This window comes from Enhydra lutris, unplaced genomic scaffold (assembly GCF_002288905.1).
Source record: "Enhydra lutris kenyoni isolate GAN:26980312 unplaced genomic scaffold, ASM228890v2 scaffoldscaffold5, whole genome shotgun sequence".
Classification (NCBI taxonomy): Eukaryota; Metazoa; Chordata; class Mammalia; order Carnivora; family Mustelidae; genus Enhydra; species Enhydra lutris.
Window position 1 is genome coordinate 30127787 of NW_019154089.1, and position 22898 is coordinate 30150684.

Genomic DNA, 22898 nt, shown 5'->3' on the forward strand with positions numbered 1-22898 from the left:
CACTTGAGCACGGAAGATTCGTTAAAACGCAGATAACTGGGCCCCATCATCCAGAGTTTCTGGTTCCGGAGGTCAGAGGCATGGGGAAGCGTACGTAGAACTGGAAAAGTCTGACAAATATAGTACCAAACTTACCACACCTACACGCTCAGCTTAACCGGTCCGCTATGTCCGCAGAGAACTACAAGTCCCGGCGTACCACGCGCACAGCAGGCGGAAAGTCGGGCACTTCCGCTCCACGCAGCGCCTCTGCCCCCGCGTCTCGACGTGTCACCGGCGGCGCCGCAGCTGTGGCAAGAGAAGGACCTAACTGGGGGAGTTCGAGGCGGCGGGCGGCGGCAGCGACCCCGGCCTGGATCTGCCCCGGCGCGGAAGTGTCCCGGGGTCCGTGGGGAGTAGGGGAGGGAGGCGGCGGCTCGGCCCGCACGGGGCACAATGTTGAACATGTGGAAGGTGCGGGAGCTGGTGGACAAAGCGTGAGTATCGGGGGTCAGTTGTGGCCGAGGCCCACGCAGGGGAGGGGAGGAAGGAGGAAGGGGAGCTGGCCCCGCGCCCAGGGCCTCCCGCGTCACGCCCCCCGGCTCGGCCAGCCCCATCATGGCGGCGGCCGGCTCTTTCCCTGGCCCAGAGCTCTTCCAGACCGGCGAGGCTGAGAAGGGACCCTTCCTCGTTTCAAAACATCCCGCTAGCCCCTTCCTCTCCTGTGCAGGCCCTCCTCATCTTGCCCCTACCTCCATCCCACTAGGCATAGACCATTTGGTCAGGGGAGGGGGCGGGGTTGTCTAGAGCTGGGTCACTGCCCTGACCAAAGGACAGTCTTTGGCCCCAGGCTTTGGGCTTTGCCTCCAGGGTAGCAGCGAAGGTTTGGGGGTGAGGGACGCAATGCACTGACGCTCTGTGTTCCTAAGGGTGTGGTGCGGAGACCTCGGGCCGGGTCGGATTGTGTACTTTACCTTCTGGGTTTCTTTTAATTCTAATGAACCTGAAGTGTTGGAGCGGGTGATTGGTGTAACAAGTGGCGGTAGTGGTCAGACCGAAGTTACTCAAGAGGAGATTCATCCTTTGCTTTCCTAACGCTAGTGAAAGTAGATCACCATGTAACTTACTGTGATTCTTCTTTTCCTCTGTTTCTTTTCACTACACTTAGTTTTTGGAGGGCCAGTTGTTCCATTTGGGGTAATTAACAAGTCATTAAGAAATTTCCCTTAAAGAAAGAAACAGCCCAGGTTTATATCCTGTTGATCTGCTGTTAACGTCCCTGACAGGTAAAATGACTAATAATGTGGATGATTTCCTTTACACTTAAGTGATAGCTTCAGTGTCTCACTACACTAAGAAAACCTTACTTAACGGACATAACAATGGTTAAGTAAGTTCTTCTTAAGGCCAGCAGGAAATAAAGTTTAAGATTTTAACTGGGTCTCTTCCTTTTGGGTTCTAGTGCTTAGGCAATATGTGTGGTGACAAAAACGTTTGTGATACCAGCCCAACCTAAAATCAGGAAGTGTAAATGGCAAACTATTGAGTCTTTCTTGACACCAAAAACAAAACAAAACAAAAGCAAAAAACAAAAAACCACCATTCATAGTGGCGTGAATAATGCATCGAATAGAACTTAAGAGTTTGACCACATTTTCAGATTTTCTGAGCTACCAAGGCAATAGAGCACCTAAAAAAACCCTGAAGTTTTTCAGAACCTGAAGAGCTTTGTAACCTTGACAAGTTACTTAATCTTTAAGTGCCCTAGTTTTCTTAGGTGCAGTGTGTAAATAATAATAGATACCCACCTTACAGTGTTGTAAGGATTAAGGGCTAAAGGCTTTACATATAAAGCCCCTAACACAGTATGTTTAGATCAGTATACTTTTGATAACTGTAACAGATGTTCTGCATTGAGAGTGAGATAAACATTAGAAGAGAAGCACCATGTTTGAAGAGTGATTTGCTTTAATAATTTTCCTTTATCAGCTATTCATTTGATGGTTGAGCCCTCAGACATTTATTTTGGGCTTATTTTGCTATTTATACAGCCTTTGCTTTCTAAAGATAAAATCATCGTTCGTTTCCAGACCCAGGTTCATTAGTTGTTCTTTAATTTTTTTCCCCTGTGGATGCCATGTATGCTCTACAGGATCATTGGTTGGTTTTCATTTTGTTTTGTTTTGTTTTTTGTTTTTGAGGGTTTTTTTTTTTTTTTTTTTTTGATATATGATACAAGGACTTAGATACCAGCTTAAATCGTTTTTAAAAGTCTAAAAGTCTCTATAAAACACTCTCTTTCTAAGTCAGAGAACAGAAGAGGAAACCACTAAGAAACATCTTGTTATCTTGGAGGACTAAGTTTGTGGTACTCACAAATTTGCAGAGACTATATACATTTTTCAGGAGAAAGAAATCAAGACAATGTTCCTGCTTTTGTACATTTCATATTGTTTTGTCTTTATCACCTATGTTGCTAATCTTCAAGTGTTCAGGTTAAATTTGCCACGGAAGTAGTTATCAAGTCGTAATGGAACAACTGTTCTTAAAAAAGAACTCTGTCTTCCTTTTTACTACCCACTTTAGAATGGAGACTTGAACCAAGTTATTCAAGAACATGTAAGAATGTTGCACCAAGGACTTTTTAAAGCTTTTGTGGGTGTCTGACACATGATACTAAGATGTGAGGTTTTTTTACTGATGAATACTCAGGATTTAATTTTCGTCTTTCACTGGCAGAGAGAAGAAATTCTTCCCTCAAAATGTAAGAACCAGTACCTCTGTTACTGTGTTCAGTTAGACTCTTCACCTTAAAATGCCATAATGGAGGAGAAATGGATCCATAGAATGGCCACTTGGATTATTAGGGGGATAAGGTATTGAGGGAACTTGACATGAAGCAACAGAGTGATTAAGGATTACTCAATGAGTTTGGATTACGGGCACTAGTTGGAGACCTGGGTTCAGATTCTGATACTGCCTTTTAAGCTAGCCATATGTCTAATTTTAGAGAGAATCACATAGATCTCCAGATTATAGATTCCTTATCTGTAAAATGAGGGGACTAGGGTAGAGAAAGACTTTCCAACTTCACTGGCTCTTTGGAGACATGAATTTCCATCAGTGGGTAAGAAATGAAAGTAGTATTTCATAATAGCAGATAAATTTTGGAAAGTCATTATCCTCCAGAGATAGTTTGGGCTGAAAAGGGAATTTTTTTTTAAGTAGTAATCAATATATGTTATATGTAAATGCTTTATGCAGTAAATAAGTGCAACCCGTGACTCAGGAGAACAAGGACTTTCATTTAGCATATATCCCTAACCAGTGAGGTTTACTTCAGAAAGAAAAATGCACTTTTTCAGAATAAGTTCCCTGGAGCTATAGTTAGATCAAGTATGGTGGCAGTTCTGAAGTATAATGATATATTTCAAATACTGGCTTTTGAGAGCTTGAAGACCTGGAGGGTGAGGAGATACTTTCCACAATTCTTGCACCTCCTGGCAGTATTAAATGGCTTGTTTTGCAGAACACTGAGGAAAAGCAGATAAAGTCATAGGCCAGCCTGAGCTTGGAGGACCAGTTTCCTCCCACTTGTACTCAAGTTGCATAAAAGGCAGCATTGGCAGGAAAGGATAAGTGGCACCACTCTTACTGACTAGGATTAGCTTGACCAATATTGTGTGACCTGACTTCTTGTAATGAAATTGGATAACTTTTATATGTTGTCATCCAACATGGTACAGATTGAAAGGTGCTGCATTCTGCTCTATTTTTTCTCCACATTTTGGAAATACAGTGAACATGACATGATAGTAGTAGACCACAACTGCTGCTCATTATTCAGACCCGGCTAATCCTTATCTTTCATCTCCGGGAGTAATATTAATGGTAAATCTATTTCATTAGTGGTCCTTACCCTTTTTTTTCTTTTTAAAGATTTTATTTATTTATTTGACAGAGAGAGACACAGTGAGAGAGGGATCACAAACAGGGGAAGTGGGAGAGGGAGAAACAGGCTCTGATCCCGGGACCACGACACAAGCCGAAGGCAGACACCCAATGACTGAGCCACCCAGGCGCCCCAGTGGTTCTTTCTCTTTTTATGATAGTGATTTCCAGGTGTGGGCTAACTCCTATAGAAAGGCAGCTGCTATAGATAGTCCATTTTAAGTTATTTTCCTAAGCATCGCTTGCATTTTCCCCCCATAGGCTGATTTTTGTTGGTGTTACATGCATATTTAGCTCATGTAATGGAGCTACAGAAACTACTGTTCTAGTCTAGAACCCAGAGGGAGAACTTTTGGCTTTTATAGGAAATAGTTTCATTCGGTTATTTCAACAGATTATACATTTATTATTTTTTTGGAGTAGTACTGTACTTTCTGAACTTGAAAAGTGTAATACCTGCCTTCAAGAAACTTGACATTAGGGCCCTATGTGGCTCAGTCGTTAAGCTTCTGCCTTCTGTTCATGTTCCTGGGAGCAGAGTCCCCCATCAGGTTCCTTGCTCAATGGGAAGCCTGCTTCCCTCTCCCGCTCACCCTGCTTATATTCCCCTCTCTTTTTGTCTGTGTTTCTCTCTCTGTGTCAAATAAATAAATAAAATCTTAAAAAGAAAAAAAAAGAAAAAGAAAAAAGAAACTTGACATTACATGATAGGCTACAACTTGAACTTACCAGTTTTGCCTTTTAGTCTGCACATGGTTTCCCCTTTATTTCCCTATCTTACCAGTAAATCTCTGGTAATCCGTGTGTGTCTTAGAATTTGAAAGCAAACACAACTGTCAGCTTTTTAGTCTTCCCGTATCAAATTTTGGGGAACCAATTACAGATAATTGTTACTGTGAAATAATTATCCTCCTTCTCCTCTAGTAAGTGGTTATAAGAAGATATTAAGAATTTAATTCCAAAGAAGGAAGAGTTTAATTTATCTTCTGCCAGCATTTCTTCAGTTTAAATTAGCCTATTTAGTACTAGTGTCAAAATGCTTTTAAAAATCACTTAGTTGCCTCTTGTGTTTTTCTGTGCCATGTGTGTTAGTTTGCAAGTAGTTTTTCATCTGCTTACTGATATATCCACTAAAAGTACTTGGCTTTTTTTTTTTTTTTTTTTTTTTTAAATTACGCTTACTAGTACTCCTGGTTTTTACAGTATGACTCCACAGTTGAACCTTTTTTTCTATGCTCTTGTATTATTTTCTTATTTATTTCTAATGTTTACTTATATTTCTTTTAAGAGGAAAGAGTATAGGCAGTTTAACGTTTTAATCTTGAAATTTTACTGTTTTATCTTTCATATTAAGATAATTTAGCTTTTAGAAAGTTTTTTGTTTTTTTTTTTTTTTTAGTATTTGTCATAGCTCTTAGATACAATGAGTTAACTCCTTTTAGCCTCAGCTAACATTACTTAACATTCTGGAACAACATATTTAACTGTTTATTCCTTTATGCTTTTTTAAGGTGTCATTTCATAAGTTTTCCTTGTTCAGTCGACTTACGTGTGTTTGTCCATCCACCTGTATTTATAGTAATTTGCTAGCAAAACACCTTATCCTACTATACCTCCAGGCGATATGGATCTGTGAAGCAGTTTGGTGTAGAGATCAGAACTTGACTAAAAATCCTAGGTCCACTACTAAGAAGCAGTGGTCTTGGGCATTGAAACAATATCTCTACATTTTTCTGTCTAGGAAGTGGAGATACTTTTTTTTTTTTACAGGGTTCTTGTGAGGATTAAATTCATGTGAAACACTAGGCATATTATCTGACATAAACTCTTGAAATGCCTATTGTTATTATGTAATACAAAAAGTAATTTATAACATACAAAAAATTCAAAAGAATAAGTGTTTAAAAGAATAAAGAAAATATTGTTGTCAGACTACATTATTTACAAGTATGTAAGAACTGTGTTTTAATCCTGAATCATTATTTTCAGGGGCACTCTTTCATAAAGCTCTTCATCTGAATGGACAGCTTAACCTACATAAAGGAAAACTCACATAAGTATCTCTACTACCCGTGCTGTGTGTTGTTTTCACCAAGTTATAAATGCTTTTACTTTAATATTGTAAAGCATATTACAGAAGTAGTTCTTTAAAAAGACATGTTGAGGAAGAGTCTTTGGGAAGACATATTGCAGTTTCCATCTGCTAATTTTTGTTCAGTTTGTTTTGTATTTTTTTCAAGATTTCAAAGATAGAGCTAATGTAAACTTTCCTCCTAAGATGTAAAAAGATTTATTTTGGGGGGCACCTGGGTGGCTCAGTGGGTTAAAGCCTCTGCCTTCGGCTCAAGTCATGATCCTGGGGTCCTGGGATCGAGCCCCACATCTGGCTATCTGCTCAGCGGGGAGCCTGCTTCCTCCCTCTCTCTCTGCCTGCCTCTCTGCCTACTTGTGATCTCTCTCTGTCAAATAAATAAATAAAATCTTTAAAAAAAAAATTTATTTTTTGAGGGCAAATTGAAGTTGATGGTTTATTCTTAAAGAAACTGAACAGTATCAAGAAAAAGAAACCTCTGGGGTGCCTGGGTGGCTCAGTGGGCAAAAGCCTCTGCCTTTGGCTCAGGTAATGATCCCAGGGTCCTGGGAGGAGCCCCACATCGGGCTCTCTGCTTGGCCGGGAGCCTGCTTCCCCTCTCTATCTTGCCTGCCTCTCTGCCTACTTGTGATCTCTGTCTGTCAAATAAATAAATCTTAAAAAAAAAAAAAAATCTTAGAAAAAGAAACCTCTAAAATATATCAAATTTGTGACCTCTGACAATAGATGAGCAATATATACAAGTAAAGTACATCGCAGAAGGGGCTTTCCAATTATTCAGTCCATTCTCCCAAGTTGGCAAGAAATTTTTTTGGCTTACCAGAGCTCTTTAGCCTGAAAATTAAATACAGGTAAAAGAACATAATGTACTCCCATGTTGGAAACAATTTATAGCTGTTTGTGACTTGTGGATAGATTCAACTAATGAACTATTAGATACGAATAATTTTATTAATTTGCAACCATAGGCATGTTTTGTACTTAAGGAAAGTAGTTTGCCAATAACTACTTTACATGTGATTTTGTTAAGTTTCTAAATTCTCAGGGGAGTAGGTTCTATATAATTCAAATGTAAATAATTTTAACTTCCACCTACATTCACCACTACATGGCCGATGTGTATGCATGCTTTTGAAATGTTTCACTCAGAAATTCTCACCTAGGGGTGCTTGGGTGACTCAGTGGGGTTATGCATCTGCCTTCAGTTCAGGTCATGTTCCCGGGGTCCTTATATCAAGCCCTGCATTGGCCTCCCTGCTCAATGGGGCATCTGCTGCTCCCTCTCCCTTTGCCCTCCCCTGGCTTATGTGTTCTCTCTCTCTCTCTTTCTGTCAAATGGATAAAAATCTTTTTTAAGAAATTCTCATCTAGATCAAGCCTTAAATTTTTTAAATAGAAAAAACACCTGCTTTGAATATTCAATTTCTTGTTTCTTTTGCCATTTGTTTTCATGTATTTTTAGTAAATCATTAAAGAACAGTGCAAATAAATATGCTGAGGGTTTTTTCCTATTGATTTTTCTCATATTCATTCTTCAGCTTAAGGTTGTCTGATTAAAACTGTTTTTATTTGTAATTAACCCTTAATAGTTAAAGAATACCCTTGGTTTAATGTGTTTGGCTTGTATTTATAAGTTTGACATTAAATGGGTTTTTGAAGTGTCTCTTATTTCTCATGAAGCCAAATGAAAATTTTAATCCTATAACCTGCTTTTCACATAGCACTAGTGATTCTTTAAAAATACTGTATCAGATCTGCCTCAGAGCACTTGTCACTCCTCACTGCCTCTAGCCTGTACTTGATCTGTCTCTCTACTGCCCCCTGTGACCTCATCAACCACCACTCCCTGATTCTCTGTTTACTCCCCATATAAAATAGCATGCATTCACCTGCATCACTCTTTTCCCCTCTACTGCCTTTATTTACATGTATTTGTCTGCTGCCTCAGAGTTTAAACTCCTTAAAGGGAGTGGCTTTGTTTTGTTTACTCCTGTATTACTGACTCTTAGAACAGCGTATTACATATAGTAGGTGCTCAATGAATATTTTTGAATATCTTAAATTTGATAAGCCGATTTATATAACTAAGGAAATCTTCCAAGTCCATGTATTTTTAATAAAAGCTAGTAGTTATTTAACATTTGCCATATGCCAAGAACAATTGTGACAACATTATTACCATCTTCAATTTATTGATGAGGAAATGGGCCACAGAGATGTCTAGGCACTTGCCCAGAGTAACACATCTAGAAAATAAGAGTCTAGATTTAAATCTAGATATCTGCTATAAGGACATATATTTAACAGTTTTCGCTAACTTTTACAAGACATTAAACGAATGCCTTATTTTACTATAATAAGGGTGAGTTACTAGTGTATATCTTACACTAATTAAAAGTTACTTAGAAAGAAATTTATAATTCTTAAGTTTCTGAACCAAATTTGGTGAGTTTTTTCCCCTGTATGTACCTATTATAAAAGAAAAGCTTTCTGGACTCTTGCAGAAATTTGAATAATGTCTGTAAGTTGGATGCCCTTTAACAGAAGGAAAGCAAAGAGATGTCTGTGTAGGTGCAAAAGAAAATCTTAGGTATTGTAGTGAAGGTACTCACTACTTAGTCTTAGAAAGTATAACAGTTATAAGCTATAGTACGTGCTTCAGAATTAGTAGTCTTGTAGCCAGTTTCCACAACTTTAAAGTCTCATATAATCCTTTGATCTTTAGATTGTGGTCTTTGCTGTGCATGTGGTACTATGTTGTAAGAATCTGTGATTTATGCCCAACTTTTCCTAATTTTTCTTCAGATTGAGCATTAAGAATATATTCCATAGTCCATTATATACTTACCTAAGTACTATGTTTTTGGTATAGGTTATAAATATTTAAATGTTATACAGTAACTGAACTATGGCCATTCATTATAAAGGTCCTTCATTGAGTACTCATTAAACATCTTCCATGAGCCCTATGGAGTACTGTAAGATGAGAGAGACCTTATATAGGTTCCAGTGGCAGCATTTGATTCTGTCAAGCAGATGCACCTGAGAAGCACGTGAAAAAGAAATAGAGGATAATACAAGATGGTATGATACCTGAATTTGGGGTATAGGAGTGTAAATACTGTTGAAATTCAGAGAATAAAAAGAACAAGATAGCAAAAGCTTCATGAAAGAGATACATCCTGAGATACTTTTTCTTTTTTACGTGTATTTGCCTGAAAGGAAGATGAGGCTGAATAAGGTATCAAACATGAAGTGCAAAATCTGAAACCAGTCAAATAACAATGTGGAGTCACTGATAAGAACCTGCTCCCAAATGGTTCCAAACATAGGATAACATCAGTGAATACTGTCTGAGATTATGTTCCATCACAAAAGGAAGAGCCCTTCCTACTCCAATCAGATAGTACAAAGTAAATAATTTTGAAGTATAGATATTTGGTTTTTTTTTTAATAGCTTCAGGGGAGCTAAATTATAGAGGCTTAAATTTTTGTGGTGGGGTTCTAGAAGTAATTTCCTATATGTCAGAAAAGTTGAACCTAGTTTTTAGGATTTGGAAATACATTTATATGGATAAATCTGAGTTCAGTCAATCAAGGGTAAAAAACGAAAAACTCAATTTAAACAAAATATCAAATGCTCGACTTCGGATAGAGGTAGTTTTACAAACATCACTATTGAAGTAGGTACAGGATTTCTCATTTTAGCTTTGTTGATATGATTCTTAGTTACAGGGGCGCCTGGGTGGCCCAGTTGTTAAGCTTCTGCCTTCTGCTCAGGTCATGATCCCAGGCTTCCTTCTCAGGGGAGGTGTGCTGCTCTCTCTCCCACTCCCCCTGCTTGTGTTCCCTCTTGCACTGCATCTCTGTCAAATAAATAAATAAATAAATAATCAATCTTTTTTTTTAAAGGGGGGGGGGATTTAGTTACATACTTTGGTTAGTGCTTGATATTTATCAGTGTTTCTGAACTTAATCAGGTAGAAGTGAAAATAATCGGTCATGTGATCACACTGTACAATATCATACAATGTCAGGCATTTGTGTCTACAAAGATGTAATTTTCATGTCCCAGTGCAGAATTTTTCATCAATTTATCATTCTCTTAGAATAATATAAAGCTATTTTTTTAAGGGTAACTAATTTCAGAACTTCCTTTTAGATTTTTTTCTTGAAGGAATCAGGTAGTACATTTACTAAAATTACCTTAAATAGGGTGCCACATATTCAGAAAGATATTGGTCATGAGTATGCCCAAGCTGAGCAGATTTCTTTGGATTTCAGTTTTATTATTAAATGAGTGGTGGTAGGCCACCTGAGAATGAGCCTGGGCTTTGAGCTCTGTGCTCAGCAGGGAGTCTGCTTAAGATTCTCTCTTTCCCTCTCTCTAAAAATAAAATCTTTAAATGAGCGGTGGAAGGGGTAATTAGAAGGGAGACCTGATAAATTTAAGAGATTTTGTCCAATTTTCCTGTATAAGATGGGATAAGTTCTACCTTCCAGGACTGTTAAAAGAATTTATTGAATTACTATATTATGGAAATGTTATCACTGTGTTCTCAATGAATTCTTCAGTGTTTTTGTTTTGTTTATTTAGTTTCCTCATTGGGAGACAGCTTTAAAAACAGTAACCCAGGATTAAAAGAGATGAACAAAGACTGTTACTCCTTAGATTAGTTCTCATTAAAAGAAATTTAGAAGTTGGCAGAAGTTTTTAAATAAACTGTTAAACCCCCTTAACAGTAAAATTTTTACTATTAAAATTATTATAGTGGCTATTTTATCCACCTGTACAAACTAGAATTGGGATCTAGAACACAAAATTAACACTACACTTACTTTTTAATACCTTGGATATTTGATCTGTTTGTGAAACCATTTTAACACATGATACCTCCTAATAAAAACATCACAGTTTTTTCTTTATAAAACAAAAATTCGATTTCTTGACGAATCTGTGCAAGAGGCATTAAACAACTGCCATCAGTGGCGAAAGATTGTCTAAAGCTGCGTTAAGTACAGAGTAGGAGTGGTTTTGGTTGTTGAATAGGAATAATATTCCATACTTTTAAAAAAACAGGACTTGAGAGCATAGGCTTTTAAAATTTATTACCTTGGGAGCTTAGGCTTCTAAAATTTATTAGAAATGGCATTTAGAAATCAAGAACTTGCACTTGAATTGATAATGTGTACCACAGGATATACAGTTGAATTTGTAATGACTGATATTTCCAAAACAACTTTCAAATAAATATCTTATGCTAAATATTTTACTAAAAGTTTTTCTAGCAAGTGGGAATGGGTTATTTAGAGTCATAAATATTCTGTCACTGTTGTATCTAAATATAACATTTTGTTAGCTTTTATTGTCATTAAATATGGTAATAGGTTACTGTGTTACATGGAAACTTTAGAACAGCCCTAAGAGCTTCATTAAGGGTGTTTTTGGCCTATTTATTAGTTGAGTAAAATGGTTAACCATTAGGATTTTTCAGTTGTATAAGTGTTTAAGACTGCTTGACATGCTAACATGGTTTAGAAAAGGAGATGTGGTGTTTGCTGTACTAAAAGGTTAAAATATGCATACTTTTTATTACTAATTGTTCCTTTTACTGTAAGTTAAAAAAATGACATTAATTATAAAATTTAGGTTAGCCTAAATTTCATTATGTTTTAACTCTGATAAACTTTAACATTTAAACTTTTGCATTCTGTATCTGAAAGCATAATGTTCACTCTGCATCTAGATTCTTCAGTGCTTTAATAGAATAATGATTGCACTTGAAAAAGCTAGTCATTGCCTAGTTCATGACTGAAATAAATGTTCTCCAAATTGTAGAATCAAGAAAATGATAGCTCAAAATGAAAAGGTAATAAACCTAACCATTTTCATGGAGTTTGACTTTTGTTCCAAGTTAAGTATGTTACCTAGAGAGACAAATTAAAAAAAAAAAAAAATACTGAGGTAAGAATCACATAGCATTAACCACTTTAAAGTGCTGAATTCAGTGGCATTTAATACATTTACAATATTATGCAATTAGGCAAAGTTTTAAATAACGTTTTATTCTGAAATTAAAATTCTAAGAATAGTAAGGGAAACACCTGTAATCCTTTATCCTAATTCACTGATTTTTAAGATTTTTGCCATATTTGCTTTACATTCTCTTCTTCCTCTTCCACTTTGTCTACACACACAGAGACACACACACACACACGTGTACATTTCTGATACATTTTTTAAAGTAGGTTACATACCACCTTTGCCTCAGAACTTCAGAGTGCATTTCCTAAGAACAGAGATTATTCTACATAACCATAATACGGGTATCAGATTCAAGAAATTTAACACTGAAAGAATAATTTTCTCTCTCTGTAGCCTGTATCCTAGTTGTGTTAAGTCATCTCATTCCAGTGTAGGATTCTGTCCAGGATCATGTATTTGTCATGACTCTTTAGTCTCCTTTAATGAGGAGTTCCTTAACTTTTCTTTGCCTCTCATAACATTGGCATTTTTGAAGATTATAAGCCAGTTATTTTATTTCTGTACTTAAGGTTATTCCTCAATTTAAGGTTAGCTGATGTATGTATTCTGAGCTGGGATAGTACATTAATAGCGTGTCCTTTTCAGGAGGAACACAAGGTCCCTATGCTCTGTTAATTTTGAGCACTAAGTCAAGGTGTTGTCTGGTTTCTTCACTGTGTAGTTAACTGTTCTCATCGTAATAAGAAATAAGCAGTCTGTGGGGAGATAGTCTAAGATCTCTTCTCATCAAACTCCCCCTAGATTCAGCATCTGGTGATGCTTCTTGCTTTAACTAGTCTTCATTGTGATGGTTACAGTTGGTGACTCACCCCCTTCTATTACCTTCCCCCACATTCCATCCTTGTATGTATTTATCAGTGTACCATACAGAAGAGCTTTCATTACTCCCCCTCCTTCCCTACATCCCTCCCTTATCATTTTATTTGGTGGGTTGTAATCCCTTGTCATTTTATTCAGTGGGCTGTAATCCATACTGTATTTATTTCAGCATTCAAGTTGTCACAGTTTTGGCCAGTGGGAGCCTTGTAAAGCAGGCCTTTGTCTGTTTAGTGTGTGTTTTGTTTGGTTTTATTTTCATTTTGTTTTTTGGGCACTTTCTCACTTTCTGGATAAGATGTTTCAAACTTATCCTGTACTTTTACTACTTCAGCCCTGAAGTCAGTCATTTCTCCAAGGACCCCTGGTCTTGGTTTACTTTTAGTGCTGAGGCAGATTTTTTTTTTTTTTTTTAAAGATTTTATTCATTTATTTGACAGAGATCAGAAGTAGGCAGAGAGGCAGGCAGAGAGAGGGGGGTGGAAACAGGCTCCCTGCTGAGCAGAGAGCCAGATGTGGGGCTGGATCCCGGGACCCTGGGATCATGACCTGAGCCCAAGGCAGAGGCTTAACTGAGCCACCCAGGCACCCACTGAGGCAGATTATTTATTTTTTATTTTATTTTTTTTGAGGCAGATTTTTTAAATACAGATGACAGGGTAGATTATATATAGAGAGATATTTGTCACAATAAAGATGTTAGAATTTCTTAGTATGTAGAAACACCTAGAGTAAGTACAAAGAGTTGGCACGTGGGAGAAGTAACAGTGGTGATTTTCTTCTGGATAATTAAGGTTTTGTTTTCATATTTTTAAACTTTAAGAGAATAAGCTATGTGAAGCCTGCTCCATTGCTAGTCTCCCCCTGCTTTTCCCACTTCTAGCATTGTAATTTGCTTTCTACAAATCAGTTTAGTATAAAAAAACAATCAAAACACGTGCTTTACAAGTATATGTATTGTAGATAATATAATTATGTCAATAAAATGTATTCTTCCAGTGGTATTTCCTGTTACAGCCACCTACCTATAATTCATATACTTCTGTCATAATATAACTCTTGTTCAGTTTTTGAATTGTTTATGCTAGCAACTGATTACTGAGTAATTTAAGTATCAATTATGACAGCACTATTCTAATTAGAACGCTGGATGCTGACACTTCATTTAGCAAACAAGTGTAAAAATATCTATGGGACTTTTGTAGAATTAAGTATTGAGGATTAATTTTCTATAGATAGTCTTTGAATATATATCTTAAGTTTAGATTTATGCTTACTTTATCTGCAAACCAAATACATAATTCATTTGGAATATGAAATCCCTTTGACTTAAATTGGGAAAAATTGGTTATATGTTGAGAGTGGCATTTTTCCAACAGTTAAAAATCATGTGTGTATATTAAAAAGCAGTGAAATTACACAATTTTAAATAAAACAGGGCAACTGGATGGCTCAGTAGTTAAGTGTCTACTTCAGCTCAGCTCATGGTCCCAGGGTCCTGGGAGCTGAGTCCCACATGGAGCTCCCTGCCCAGCAGGAGCCTGCTTCTCCCTCTCCCACTCCCCCTGTTTGTGTTCCAAACCTCTCTCGCTGTCTCTCTCTTTCTGTCAAATAAATAAACAAAATCTTTTTTAAACTTCTTCTTTTTCTTCTTTTTAAGATTTATTTATTTATTTATTTATTTGACAGACAGAGATCACAAATAGAGAGGCAGACAGAGAGGAGGAAATAGGCTCCCTGCTGAGCAGAGCCCAATGTGGGGCTCCATGCCAGGACCCTGGGATCATGACCTGAGCCAAAGGCAGAGGCTTTAACCCACTGAGCCACCCAGGTGCCCCAAAATCTTTATTAAATAATCCTTTAAAAAAATAAAATAAATACAAGTAAGTTGCCCATTAAGAGTAAGAGTTTGAGAAATTTAATGGAGATACACCACCACTGTTTGATTTTAACGCAGATAATATCTCTTTGGTTATGTTGGGATTTATAAGGAGTAATTTGAAAATAACACATTCACATTCCTTTTAGACTGATGACATTTTTCAGAGTTTTTTAGGATATATGATGATAATCTTTTAGTGAATGAATGAATTAAAGTATATTCTTAATGTTTATATTATCTCTGATAAGAAAGCTAAAACTGTAGGTATGCTTCTCATGTCAGATACCCATATGACAGAGAATGAGGTATTATATTAAGGATTGCAAAAAGCCACAGGATGACCTGGTTTATTCGTTTCATTAGTATTTATTGATCATTTAGAACTGTTTCAGATACTTGAAGTGTAGTTGTAAATAAGTCTTGGTAGGAAAAGATAAATAAAAAACAAGTACATAAAGTTGTATTTTTAAGTGTGAAGTGAAGGGGCTAACGTAGAGAATGATGAATGGGACTATTTTAAATAGAATAGGAGAAGAAAGCCTTTCTGAGGATGTGGAGTTTATGTTAAGACTTAAAAGATTTTTAACGAGAGTAGAGGAAGGAAGTTCCCAGAGAGAAGATACTATGGAATAAGCAAAGTGGTGAAAGAGCTGGTGAGAAAGAGAACAGTATGAAAGAACATGGAGGAAGGTAGTCTCAGGGAATGTTTGGCCATTGCATGGAGCTTGGATTTATTTTAAGTGTAATAAGAAGCTGGTGAGGAATTTCAATAAGAGAGTGAAATGATTCCATTGGTATAACTATTCTTGCTACTCGGTTGGATAATAGATCAGAAGGGGGACAAATAGAAAGGGGCAGTGGTTAAAATTGTGGTTATAACACAAGCAGTTAGGAGCAAAAGCCCTAAACCTTTATCTCTGGATTCAGATTAAGTTGAATCCTAACATACCACTCAATGGTTGTATGCCCATGAGCAAGATATTTAACCTCTTTGTGTCTCAGTTTCCTCATCCATAAAATGGGAATAATAATAGTAATTGCCTCATGAAGTTGATAGATTAGATGAATTGTTTGTAAAGGGCTTGGAACATTGCCTGGCCCATAGAGTTAAGTAAGTGTTTAAAAACCGATAAATAAGGCCCTCTTATGGAATAAAATGTGAAGTGGGCAATAAAATGTGCTCAGTGGCTTGTGCTATTTGCCTTATTTGGGAAAGAATACACAAGAGTTACTGCTGTGCAGAGTCCTTTGCACAGACAGCTCTTCTGCAGTAACAGTGTAAAGCAAAGGCATAGTACTAGTATGTCCAAGTTTCAGTTAACAGGGTGCCATGCAAAGTGAGAGCTGCTTGTATAAGAATTAAGCCTCTGTAGAGGGGAAACCTTTGATGGCCCCTTAATCCATAGTTGACAGCAGGAGTAGGAGGTTTAAAGGTTTTGAAGTATTTTTTAACTTTAGATTTTGGTGTTTAGCTCTTCACAGGTTTCTGTGGACATAAAATTCTTGTGCCAGTGTGTGTCTTAACTCTAAGTTTTTGTTAGGGGTAAGTAAGCCAATTTTAGGGGATATAGCAAATTAACAAGTCTTTCTAGCCATGCCTTCAAAAGACCTCAGATTGAAACAGGAGAGCCCCCCCCTTTTTAAATTATTATTATTTAAGACCTTTATTAATGGGTGCTTGCCATTTGTTGATTTTTTGAAAAAATCAAGTTGTAAACTTTTATTACAAATTAAAAATGAGGTTCTTAAAGATCTCTGCTTGACCAGATATGAAACAGTTTAAAAACCTTTAAAGGTGTATTGAGAAAAACCAGGCTTTTTAAAAAAAAAAAAAAAAAAAAACACGTTTGTCATTACCAAAAAGAGATGTCTTTAGGTAAAAATAATAAAAACCCCATGCTGCATAGATAATGCAGATAGCTCTGTTTATCTGGTCAGTGGGCAAAAAGCAAGCACTTAAGGTCTTCAGCTCCAGTCTTTTGTTCATTTTTTTATTGCTGGAATTTCATCTTCATTTCTTCGTGTTGGATGACTGAACCGGATGATGGTAGAGATGGTAAGCTGGCATTTACTCAGCCCCGCCAGTAAATGGGAGTAAAAAGCCCCCAGAGCGGACGAATTCTCAGCTGGTGGATCGGCTGCTTTTGTTTCTTTGCCATCTTGTGGTTTAGGGTTTCTGGGCGTCTGCGTCCGTAATTGAAGTTGCAGCAGTACTGACGTTGAGGTGGCTGCTGACCCTGGGTCTCATCTTGATTTTTCTTACCTTCCTCGTTGCCATCCTCTCTAGGTTGTCTTTGGCGAGGAGGAGCCCTGCAGAATCGTCGTCTATAAGCCCGATACATATTCTGTCTCACTGGTCTATCTTGTTCTCCTGTACCCTGGTTGTCAGCACCTTCCATCACTTCTCCCTGCAGGGGAGGGTTGGCATACTGTGGTCGACGCCCATAGGGTCTCTGCATGTAGTAAGGTGGGAACCGTCGCCTGTGGTTGGGCCGGCGCTATTGGGCCTGGCCTTCGGGAGCACTTTCCAGTCCCTCGTTCTTTTCCCCACTTTTTCACTGTCCTGGTAATTCTGCCGGTAATTGCGTGGAAGACCCCTGCGACGTGGATAGCGTCTATAGCTGCATATTTACTGCGTTGCACTGGAACTCCACCAGGGCCTGTCAACATTTGCTGCCTCCGCACCCTTTTCTCCTTCAACAACATCCAACTGGGCAGTCTCTCCATCTCCTACACTGTGAAGGTACTTCCTGGGGTGGTTATTCTTTATGGCAGTCTGGTGTACAAATACATCTTCCTTGGTGTCATTCCTGTTGATGAAACCATATCCGTTTCTTACACTGAACCATTTCACTGTTCCCAGAACCTTCCTTGCCATGACCTTCTTGTCCCCGCTGGCAGGCGCTGCGAACTGTGCCGCTGCCCGTGGTGCTGGACTTGGTGTCTGCGGCGCTGCAGACGGGGTCAGTGGGCGGCCGCTGGGTCTCGGTCTTGCTGCTCTTGGTTGCAGTGATGGTGAGCGGGGTGGGCTGCGGCTGTTGCGGCTCCTCCTGGGGTGTGATGGTTACTAGGCCGGCAGCAGCGGTGGGGCTGCTCAAGGCTTCTGGGGTCCATTTTTTTTTTTTTTTCTTTTCCCCTTTTAAGTAGGCTCCATGTCCATCTTGGACCTTGAACTCAAAACTCTTGAAATCAGGGGTCACATGCTCTACTGCCTGAGCTGGCCAGGTTCCCTCCACCCAAAAAAAAAAAATTCCATGAAGGTATTATTTCTCATGTCATTCTCTGTATATTTGTTGGTTAGAGGTTATTTATTTTAGCCCCCTCTATTCATGTCTTAATCTCAGTTTCTTTGTTTTACATTCCCCTCTCTGTTACCAAGAGATTATGGATTCTGCTTATGTATTCACTGGTTGGTTATTAAATATCCATTTTATGTGAGGCATTCATGGTTAGATACTGACAGGGAAATAAGAATGCATAATATGTGGTACAGTCATTTCTTCTTGTTTGAGGTGCACAGGTTCTCCAGAGTGCTAACACTGAATTAGCAAATACTGAACCTTTGTTCCCAGGTTAGGTTTCTGTGCACCTCTCTGCACATTTTCATCATCCCATCAATGCATAGCCATGTTTTATGTCAATTTCTATATGAACACATTTATCATATACATTGTTGATTTGGTGACACCGAGCAGAGGGCCAACAACACTGTACCTCATGCCTGAACAAAGCTTACTGACACAGGCATTTTCTTTGTAAGGCACATTATAGCCTTCTTAACACTTAGAACTCTATAGACAGCACCTTGACACCAGGCTTGAAGGTCATTAAACAGTGAAATCACCAAAAAACCCACAAAGATGTGAAAAATATGTCACTGCATAGACTGGGAAAAGGGCACTACTTTACAGTATGAGAACTAAAACAGTAAGGCAGAGCATAACCTTTCTGACCTCATCTGGGAATATGCACAACAGATTACTCAAATTTTTCACTGCTCAGCACATCTTCACAAATGCCCGTGACAGTGCTGTGAATATGGATTTTAGTGTTACAAAAACATTTTAGTGAGCAAACTCAAATATAGAATCCTCAAATAAGAGAATCAACTATACTTGTTTCCAAAAAAACTTACAATGTTTCAAGGGGGAATTAAGATTAAGTTCATACATAGCTGTTATACAGGGCACTATAATTCATAAGGGCTATAAATGTAATGTTTATACCATCATAGAAAGGGGAGGTTATGGGTTAGAAGGAATCATGTAAGCTTCATTTTTGTATCTTTGTTAAAAACTAGGTTTGAATTTAGCTGAAAGATGATTCCAGGAGTGAACAGTTACTGAGATAAGAAAGGGCCTGTTTAAATTTCAGATGGTGATAAAGTATAATTATCCCATAAAGGAAATCAAACAGAAATAATGGGAGAAAAGGCTAGACAGGTAGTTTGAGACTAGATCAAGCAGGTCCTGATCACCAGGACTTTTTTAGTCAGAGGAAAGAACCTGTTTAAGCTATTTGTTCAATTACTCAATAAATATTTATTGGATATCTGCTATCACCAAGCCTGTTAAAGGCACTGGGGATCTTTAAGTGAGAAAGACGGTTTGTATCTTCTGGTTGTTTTCAGTCCAGAAGGGGAGAAAGACAAGAAAATATACACGTCTGTTATAGTACACTAGTTTTAGTTTTAGGCCAAGATAAAGAACAGGGTGCTTTGAAGTGCATATAGGCAGATCTCCAGAGTTAAAGGAAGATTTCTTGGAGGAAATGACATTTAAACTAAAACCCGATGGTAAGGTGAAGTGAGGCCAGGGGCAGGGATGGACAGACAGAGGGCTTTCAGACAGAGAGAACAGCTTATACAAGGTTCTAGAGGTGAGAATGACAGTGATGGGACTAAAAAAGTAAACTGATACCTCATATGAAGGACCTTTTTTTGTCATGTTAAGGAATTTGGACTTCATCTTGAAGGTAGTAAGGAAGACTTAGTAGGATTTAAAATGGGGGTATAGATAGGATTGGTATTTCAGGAAGAGTTTGCTTTGGCCCCAGCATGGTGGGAGATAGAGGAGAAGTAGAGACTTTAGTTACAATATTGTTGGCAGTAATCTGGGTAAGAAATGGTTGGGACCCCCAGTCTAAGATAGTGGCAGTGTAGGTAGGGAGAAGTAGATGGATATATTAGTGATACTTAAGAACTACAGGAGAAAAGGCCAGGGAACGGATTTGATGCTAGATGGGAAGAGGGGAGGGAAGTAATCAGTTATAAGGTTGAAGCCATAACTGTGGATGTTACTGTCCATTGATACATGAAGAGGAAAATGTTTGGGGAAGGTGGTGATGAATTAGTGATGGACCAACATGACCAACATTAAATGTTGGAAAACTGAATCTGGTCACGGTTTGAAGGATGAATAAATAGAGAATACACCCAAAATGGAGAGATTGTTCAGTGGCTCTTGTATTTATTTGAGAGAGAGAAAGAGCACCCACAAAAGCAGGGAGAGGAAAAGGGAGTAGCGAATTCCCCAGCTGAGCAGGGAGCCCAACGTGGGGCTTCATCCCAGGACCCTGAGATCAGGACCTGATCTGAAGGCAGATGTTTAACTGACTGAGCCACCCAAGCATACCCATCCCGCCCCTGGGTTCCTGCCTTTTTTTTTTTTTAAAGATTTGATTTGAGAGAGAGAGTGAGAGGGAGAAGCAGACTCCCCACTTAGAAGAGATCCTGATGCAGGGCTCAATCCCAGGACCTTGAGATCAGGACCTGAGCAGATGCTTAACCGACTGAGCCACCCATGCCCCTGGTGTGCCTGTATTTTTAATGCAGCATGACCAGGTCTTGGAGATTAATGGGAAGTAGGCATTGAGAGAAAAGACTCCCAGAGATGACTCCAAACGTCCAAGAATTGCATGCAGTCTACCCAGCTTTATGACGTTCCCTCAGATCATTTTTCAGGATGAGAAATAATGAAGCTGCCTTCATGTTGGCTCCTTTTCAAATATGTGGAAACTAATATTGTTAAAAAGCAGCTCTAATGCATAAGAATAATTTTTTCATCCTTGGGACTTGACAAAGCTAATTTCGTTTTGAGTATCTCATATATGTATTTCATCAATCCTTGTGAAAAATGTTACCCCTGATCAGGATGCCCATAAAAATAGTAGTCTGTGAGGGTAAGGGCTGTGAGAAGAGGCAAACCCTCTCTTTTCTTGAGCTCTTTGCCCTGTTTCTGTTAGTTCAACAATGCATTATAAAATACCATAAAAGAAGCCAAACATGCAGAAAAAAAAAGGAAAGATGTTTAATATAGGGTTATTAAAGAGGATTAAGAAGTTAACACTTAAAGCTAAAAATAGAAAACTTTGAAGGGATGGAATAAAGTTTAAAAGGTTTTTAAAACCCAACGGGGAAAAAAGGGCACAAACAGTAAAATTGATGAGACTTAAACAAGATAGGAAACTGAAATCAACAGTAAAGATCAGTCAAGAGGTTTGATTAAAAATAAGTGAGATGTAAAGCAAGATAAAAGGCTGAAAGTCAGCCATCAGACAGGAATTTAAGAACATAAAAATGAAAAGTTAAAGGAAAAGCTATCCATTAAGAAAAAATAAGAACTAACAGATACTAAAAACAAGTGGTAAGGGGAAAGGTATAGGCAGTTTTGGAAGTCTAATATAAAGGGCAGTTTTTAAAAATAGTGAACACCAAAGTGGGTTTTGGGGGACACTTAGAAAATGCTCCAGGAAGAAGGTATGTTACACCCAAAGTTTTAGAAATGTTTAGTGTAGTCCGCTCTTGGAGACTCTCAGTGCAGTTTAGAATTACGGTCTCTGAGAAGTGCTATAGTAATAAAATTGCCTTTGTTTTACATAACATCTCCCAAACCTTACCATGTTTTTACCAGATACTAGAGTACTGTTTTAGAAGAAAATAAAAATGGAAATCTTAAAAGTTACAGAGATAGACAATAAAAAAGAAGTCTGTTGGACTTGGGGCTGGATTTGGGTTGGAGCTGGCATTCCTAGGAAATAGTGTCCAGCACTGTTCAGCTAGCCAAAAGATAACACATGACACCCTTCCCTTTTGGTCCACCATCCAGAGTTGTCTTCAAAAGCTTTTATGTGTGTACACAGGGCACTGATAGAACATATATGCTGCTGAGCCAGAAGAGTGGAAACTGATCCTCAGCAGAATTAAATCAGCTCAGCCATGGGACACTGCCCTAGCAAATGAAGAGAGAGGTTTTATATAGGAATGCTGTTTTTCTTTTCCTTAAGAGAGATTAAGTTTTTAACTATGTAAATAAAATTTTAAACAAATGTGTCCCTTCGCACACTGTTTTTCATGTTTTTTTTCCTTTTAGGTTTTTGTCTGCACGAACATGTTTTTATATAGTTGATAGTGGTTAGTGTTCACCAGTTTTGGGTAATGAGAGCTCTTTCTCTATGGCAGGGAGAAAAAATATTTTCTAGTATGGCAGCCTCTGCCTTTTCCATTGCTATATTGTTCCAAGCACCATTGCTGCCACATTTTGGAAGCAGCTTTTTATCCTGCTTTCCTGAACCACTTTTAATACCTTCTTTTCTTTTGCCGCCTATAGAACATCCCCTCCCCAAAATCTTACTGCCACCAGAGTGCCTCTCCGAAAAGTAACTCTTTAACATCATGGGACTAACTAGAGAATGGTTGGGACAGCTTTTTTGTAAGCCTGTCATCTGCTGCCAACTCCTGGTATCTCCTGTGCTGAGGGAGAGTAGAAGGGCTTCTATATGTCATCAAGACCCATGAATGTCCAGACATTTCCTGGTTTAATGATTTGTGCTCTTGGGCCCTTAAATGCTTTGTTCAACCGGCCACCTCGTGGAGTGAATTATATAATTTTATTTTGGCATTTTGGAAGCTCAGAATTCTGCAATTTTTTATATTCCTGAATTGTAGACCTAAACCTCATGCTAGGGGCGCCTGGGTGGCTCAGTGGGTTAAAGCCTCTGCCTTCGGCTCAGGTAATGATCCCAGGGTCCTGGGATGGAGCCCCGCATCCTGCTATCTGCTCAGCAAGGAGCCTGCTCCCCCACCCCCCACCTGCCTCTCTGCCTACTTGTGATCTCTCTCTCTCTCTCTCTCT

At 38.4% G+C, this 22898-nt stretch overlaps 1 protein-coding gene and 1 pseudogene across 3 annotated transcripts in view; one reads left to right on the forward strand and one right to left on the reverse strand.

Moving 5' to 3' along the window:
• The first annotated feature begins 261 nt into the window (after positions 1-261).
• The window catches only part of LOC111141023 (clathrin interactor 1), a 60039-nt gene continuing 37402 nt past the window's right edge, over positions 262-22898 (forward strand). For 2 of the 3 annotated variants that reach the window (XM_022493346.1, XM_022493347.1), the window contains exon 1: positions 262-476. In XM_022493346.1, the coding sequence (XP_022349054.1) occupies positions 436-476 (41 nt within the window). In that variant the 5' untranslated portion in view covers positions 262-435. Of the gene's footprint in view, positions 477-11822; positions 11893-22898 lie in introns of those variants that run through there. The other variant, XM_022493348.1, reaches the window with a different exon arrangement.
• On the reverse strand, positions 16750-20403 carry LOC111141039 (annotated as a pseudogene).